This window comes from Cyprinodon variegatus, unplaced genomic scaffold (assembly GCF_000732505.1).
Source record: "Cyprinodon variegatus isolate N-32 unplaced genomic scaffold, C_variegatus-1.0 Scaffold79, whole genome shotgun sequence".
Classification (NCBI taxonomy): Eukaryota; Metazoa; Chordata; class Actinopteri; order Cyprinodontiformes; family Cyprinodontidae; genus Cyprinodon; species Cyprinodon variegatus.
Genome location: NW_015150532.1, coordinates 820,330 through 826,971, shown reverse-complemented (window position 1 = coordinate 826,971; position 6,642 = coordinate 820,330). Strand labels below are relative to the sequence as shown.

The 6,642-nt window shown below is 38.3% G+C and overlaps 1 protein-coding gene across 1 annotated transcript; it reads right to left on the bottom strand.

Moving 5' to 3' along the window:
* Positions 1-4,569: 4,569 nt before the first annotated feature.
* Positions 4,570-6,381, bottom strand: LOC107083630 (myocilin-like). Its single transcript, XM_015372999.1, has 3 exons — positions 5,812-6,381; positions 5,512-5,610; positions 4,570-5,446 (listed from the first exon to the last, which is right to left on the bottom strand). The coding sequence occupies exons 1-3, from the start codon at positions 6,287-6,289 to the stop codon at positions 4,644-4,646; spliced, it is 1,380 nt and encodes a 459-aa protein (XP_015228485.1). The 5' UTR covers positions 6,290-6,381; the 3' UTR covers positions 4,570-4,643.
* Between the last annotated feature and the right edge of the window lie 261 nt (positions 6,382-6,642).

The window sequence follows — 6,642 nt, the reverse complement described above, 5'->3', positions numbered from 1 at the left end:
GTGTGTTTAGGGACCAGAAGGGTCACACAAAAACTAAATAGAAAAGAGAAACTGTTAGGAAAATGCACAGGGACCATAACGGTCACAAAAATGTTAAATGGAAAGGCTAAAGTAAAAACAAAATGCCATTTCAAGAAGGATTTGGAAAAGCAAGGTGAAAAATACATTTTCAAATTCCAGCATTTATTGATAGAGTATAAACATGAATACAAATTCTCTTTGATGATTAAATAAAAAATGTGCAATTTCAAAATGCTTATAAGTTAGATTTATAATTGAATAGTTAAAATTTGATATGGATGTATTTCTTTTCCAGTGACTCTCCTGTTCCTCCATAAGCCAAAGGTCATGGTCAGGGTTTGTCCTTGTGCAGAGAAAACATTAAAACTATATAAACAGAAAATACAGAACGTCGAGTTGTGCTAAAATACATGTTCCTTTTTTGGTCCCTAGGGGGCAGCATATCTTAATTCCTGCTCATCATTGAAGATTTACTAAAAGCAGAGGAGACCTTTTCTCAACTGCTATTGGGTCAACTCCAACCATTTATCTACATATGAAACGTACACCTGTCTGCTAATTGCCCATACCATTTAAAGAGGATTACATGGGCTGATTTTGTTTTGCAGTATTCATTTAACCAAACGTAAGCTGCTGCACTTGTCCCAGTTGAGTTCAGTCCAATACCTTTTAGGAAGATATATATTTATGTTCAAAATGTAACTTTTGTGGGTTTTTCTTGTCTTAATAAATATATTATTCAGGAAATTTGTAACATAACTTAAGATATTCACGATATCCCAAAAGCCAGTTTGAATAAAAAAAAATTCAAAAAGTTTTTAAAAATGATTTTCAGCACAGACATATTTACTCGCCAAACTTTTCTTAAAAACAAATGTTGCAACAAATGTTACACATGCAGATTTTTTTTTACATGCTAGCCATAAAAATGTAAAGTAAACTAAGCAATGAGTCAATCCAACTAAGTTGTAATTTGTTCAGACAAACAATCCGGCCAGAACTCAAAAACATGAATATGTCTTCTGTTAAGGTGAGCCTGTGCAATTCCAATGTTACCAAGATAAAGCAGCATGCTTCTGAATGGAGAAATGATGCAACTTTCCCCAGCCACCGTTACTGAATACATGTAATTGTAAAGTTTGATTTCATTGTTATATTATAGAGAAATGTAAATGAAAAAGTTTAATCTGTTTTTATTTTAATTTTTTTCCATTTTATCCCTTCTTCTCTACAAAATGTGCCTGCAAAAAAAACCACTGCATACTGATGCATTTTAAGTTAGTTTTTCATTGTAGTTATGAATTGTTCAAAGCTTTGTGTTCATGTAAGTATGTGATAATCAAAAGGTAAAATTTCACAAATAATCAAATTCAATTGTATATATATTTTTTTATTTTATTCCTACTTAATTTGGTACTAATCCCTGCATGAGGCTGATAAGCTTTATGATAACTGATGCATTATGAACCCTCATTCAAGTAAACAATTTAGATCTTTAGTAGATGTTCCTTAAAGACTCAGATGGCGTTGCGACCTGTCCAGGGTGTACCGCGCCTCTCGCCCGTAGACAGCTGGAGATGGCACCAGCACCCCTCGTGACCCCGCTTGGGATAAGCCTGACGGAAGATGGATGGATGGATGGTTGTTCCTTAAAGAACATCTGATACTAAATGATGTATATAAATTCATGTCAGTTCAATCCCTCCAACAACAAACAAACCATTTTGATACCGATGTACTTCGCAAGCAGATGCAGTTTGTTCTGCCAAGAGAACAATAAACATTATGCTGCCACTATCATTCTGCTGTTTTACATTCGGCAGCCATATTGGATTTTATTACAGGAGAAAGAGGCTCTCAGATATTCCAAGCTGGAAATGTTAAAACAAATTATTTTTTACTTTTGAGAACAAATAAAAAATACATCATGCCGTGACACCAGCTGAACCATATTGGGTAATAAAAGCCTCTAAATTTCATTTTGTGAATTTTTGCAGACCTTATTTAATAAAAAAAAAGCATCAGCATAGGTGGAAAGCCCTTAAATATGCTCAAATTAGGATAATTTGTATAAACAACAACAAATAAAATCAGATAAACTGATATATAAACCACATATCAGTAGAACTGGGAATGAAAAGTTGACGCGTACTGTGGTCACTTCAAAATCTTTTACATGTTGCTCCAGGAAATGTTTCTGGTTTTTGAGAGAATTTCGGTGGGTTGTTTTTTTATTTCTCTAAAGGCTGCAGTCTTCTTTTTGTTGCACCTACCAGAAGGTGTTATGTCCAAACAAAGGCTGTAAAGGATTGCATTTGTGCTTGTCTTGCAACCCTTGTGCATCATTGTCTTCATTCTCACACAGTGCTTAAAGGAGCAGACACCTACACAAACCGCACATGACGGTAAAAATTCAAGTGTGAACCCACAACAAGATGGCTGACGCAAACAGATGTTGACCTTCATTGTATCAAATGTAACTTTTTATTTGGAACGTTATGCACAGGGACCTAAGCTTGTCATGGATATCTCACATTTTGAGTTAAATGTTAATAAATAAAAAAAAATTGTTCCAGTTATTCTGGGACTCACTTTACCTAAAAGTATTTACAAAGGTTAAACTTTAAAACATAGATTTCAATTTACATTACCTTTATTTCACGTTATAGACCAGGAGTTTGCAACTTGTGGCTCTTTGGACCTTGAGTACAATAGCTTTTGATCAGTCTTGCTAAAATCTATAAAAAGCCAGAACTAATTAGGTAAATATAAAAAAATGCAAATTTAAGCAAATTTTTTATTTATTTTTTGTTACCTGGAGTGATTGCACCCAATTTTCAAGAAAATAGAAACTAAAAGTAGTAACTGTAATAATTTTTGGGGAATTTATTTTTCTTGAAACAGTTATGTTTACACAATTAATTAGAAGAAAATATGTTCATCCCCCTTTTTAGACAAGTTTTTTTTAATAAAACAGTAAAGAGACATGTAAGTTTTTTTCTGAAAAATATCTTAGAAATAGCCTTTTTATTTGACCCTTTAAGACTGAAACATCATATGATAGTAAATGTATATTCTGATTCTGATATGATGAGCAGACTGACACCTCAGCAGTTCAGCTCTGATGTGTCTATAAGCCTGTAGCCTATTTTCCTGAATTTACTTCGGGTCAGAAGTTTCAGCCAATGTGACGTCTAGCGCCACCCTGTTGAAAGGTTCTGGCCTAGCAAACAACAATCAAAGTATCATATTCAAGATGTATTTTGTAGATACACTGATTGTCTTTTCTGTCCCTACTGGAAAGAAAAACTATTCCCACAGCATGTTGCTGCCACCACCGTGCTTATCTGTGGAGATTCTGTGTTAGGGTGATTTCCAGTTTAGGTTTTGCTGCTCTGATGAGATTTTTGCATGTGGGGAGCAAGTTCAGTTTTGGTTTCACTTAACTAGAACTGCTTCTTCCACATATTTACTCATTAGATGTTCTGCAGGAAACTGCAATTTAGACTTATGACCTTCTTTGAAGAAGGATTTTCTTCGCTGATTAAGTTAAAGTACACAATAAATACTTGTTCTCTCAATAGATTCTCCCACGTCTTCTTTCGATCTTGGCAGCTCCTCTAGAGTTTCCACTCTTGTTTCTTTCTTTGAATGATTTTTGTTCTTTTCCCAGCCTGTTAACTATGTGTGCAGATGAATCATACTCTCTCCATCTCGACTGACGTATCGTATGTCTCTCTGAGAAGCTAAAAGTTGTAAAAACTGCTATAAAAACCTAACCTTGCTTTAATCTGATCCTCATCTTTAGCCTTGACCTGTGCGCTACCAGGGAAATTGTCCACAAATACATTTTTTAACAAACTTCTGTGGCCTTCAAAGAACAGCTGCATTCAAAACTAAGATGAAACATCACATAAATTAACTTTTTTTTCACTTACAGTATATTCGCAGCTGGTCTTGCTTAGGTTTTATAATGTTATCAAAGGAAGGCTATACCGTTAAAAAAAAAAAAAAAAGACCACACAGATCTGATCAGCTCTGTGTTGACCTGTCCCAAAATCTCTCTTTTTGTTCAAATTTGAACTCAAAGTTCTTAAACATCCATCTCTGAATATACATAAACCCCTTCTTTCCTTCAAAAGGTTCTGAACCTCTCCTAAGAGGTTTTAAAAAAATTAAAAGGTAAAACTGCATATTAAAGAAAAGGATTGTGTGATATGCTGTTTTATTAATACAATGTAATGAATGATATAATGATCAAACTCATATTAGACAGCCATAATGTGGCAAACACTCGTCCAAACTCTTTTGTAGTTTATTGCAAGAAATAAGGCAAATCAAGCAATATAATCAATAAGGAAATAAATCTTTATTAAACAGTAAAAAATACATGTGAAAAAAATATATATATGTATATAAATCATTAATGCTAGATGTTAAGCTGGCTCTAATCATCAACTCAGTCATTTAGCACAATTATTTCGCTATGAGCATCACATCTTTCCCTAAAATCCTTTGTTATTGTAATAAAAGCAATCTGGTTCTGGTTTCGCCCTCGCCTTACATAATCCCGTTCACCATATGTTAATAGTAAAGTGAACATGGATTTTCTTTATTCCTGTTTAGCTCCTGCTTTGACCAGTCCCTCCCAGCCTAACGTCATAGGTGACCATGTGGAAGTTGTCCCAGGCGTACAGCTTCCTCTGGGCGTGGTTGTAGTCCACCATGCTGTTGTAGCGGTACTTGTTCTTAAAAGGCACAGCGATTGCCTGGCTCTCATTAGTTAAAGTGTCAAACATGTAACTGATTGTGGTGTTGGGTGAAGTGTAACTGGCCACCGTATATAAGCGTCCGCATATCATGAAGGCATTACCAACCGAATTCTTCCTGATCTTTGTCTCCCAGCTTCTTCTCACCTCTAGGCTCTGGGGATCCAGCTGGGAAACAATGATGGCCCCCTTTGCTTTGCTCGTGCTGTAGATGGCCCACAGTCCGTGCTCGTCCACTGCCAGGTCGATGTCAGTGTAGCCGCCCCAGGAGTAAGGGTACTGGCCGTGAAAGCCAGCATGGGGCAAGTCCAGGCGGGCTTCAAGACTCTCCGAGGTGAGGTTGTACCGAAGCAGGGTCCGGCTGCGTCTGCGCTGGTAGTACAGGGAGTTTTGATACACGGTGGCCCCTGTGCTTTCCACAGGCTCTGACAGAACCAGGACCTTCATAGGAAAACCTTTGGAAAACTGATCCATATCTTCATACACAAAGAGCTGACGGACTTCTTTCCCAACCGCATCGATCCGCCATACCGTCTGCCTGGTGTAATAGGGACCCTCAGGGTCCGGATCTTGGAACCACACGCCATACTTCCCTGTGATGCCATCAGCTTTTCTGTGCAACACGGGATCTCCAACTGACACTAACTCTCCACAGCCTAGAGGCAAATTTAAGATTAGGTTAACTCTTGCATATATTTTCAGAGCCGTCAGATGCTTTTACCTGCAAAGCTGTGGTTTCCCGCTGGAATCAGGTGGGATGCAGGAACCTCTCTCACCTCAGCTTTCATCTCCTGATAGGAGGTGTTTTTGAAGTGATACCCTGCATTTGGTGGGAATGGTATACAACACAAGAATCAGTTTAATCTTAAATTTAAAAAGTAGAGACAAAGAACCAAGTATTTTTTTTTTTTTATCTGCTTTCCCTTGGACTTTTCTTTGCCTCAAACATGTCTGTAAAACTCCAAACCCATCCTTTAGAAAGCCTTTGGTGATTATCAGAAAAAGCTACATGTGCACATACCTCTGAGATGTCTGTTTTCATGTAGAGCACCAGCTGAGGTGTTCATCTGTTCACAGGGCCTCTGCCGAAGATCCTCCGCCTCCAGGCTCAGCTCGGCCAACGTTCTCTGCAGCCTCTGGACCTGCGTGTTCAGATGTTCCTGGTCCAGTTGTAGCTGGTTTCTTTCTTTTGTAACCTGGGCATAAGCTTCCTGAACAGACTCATCGCTGTGTCTCAGCCCACCAGAACTGGCCCCGCTCCCACCTCCTGCTATCAGCCGACTGACCAGACCTTCAAGGAGAGTGAGTCTGGTCCGGATCTCATCCGTCTCTGATTTGCTGCTGCCTCCGGGGCAACTGGACTCCTGTGGGTTGACCACGGTGAAGGTGTAGACGCAGCGTCCGGTGGGGTCATTGGAGCGGCTGAGAGAGGCTCGATCTTGGCTTTGGGAGAATACACCTAAACAGGACAAACAGATGAAAGACATACGGAGCAACATTCTGGAGATCCTAATTGAAAAAATACTGTTAATTTTTCTTCTGTATATAAAAAACTTCTTTCTCTATTTCCTCTTTTCTCTTTCTGTCTGTGTTTCCCTATCAGTGCTGTTCAATATTTGATTTCCAGTAGAGCTTTGAGTATTTATGAAGTTCGGCAGGAGGGGATGGACTAACCAGAGGGGTGTGTGGATGTGTTTTTTTCTAATGCTCCATGTGTTTCTTGCTTTTGGCTGATAGTGAGGAAATGTTTGCTGAGACGGACAAACAACCTGAAAACCGCAAAGTATGAGTTAGAGCAAGCAAAGTTTGTTTTCCTGCATTGTGTCTCAGCAGTTGGCATGTTTCTGCAGGT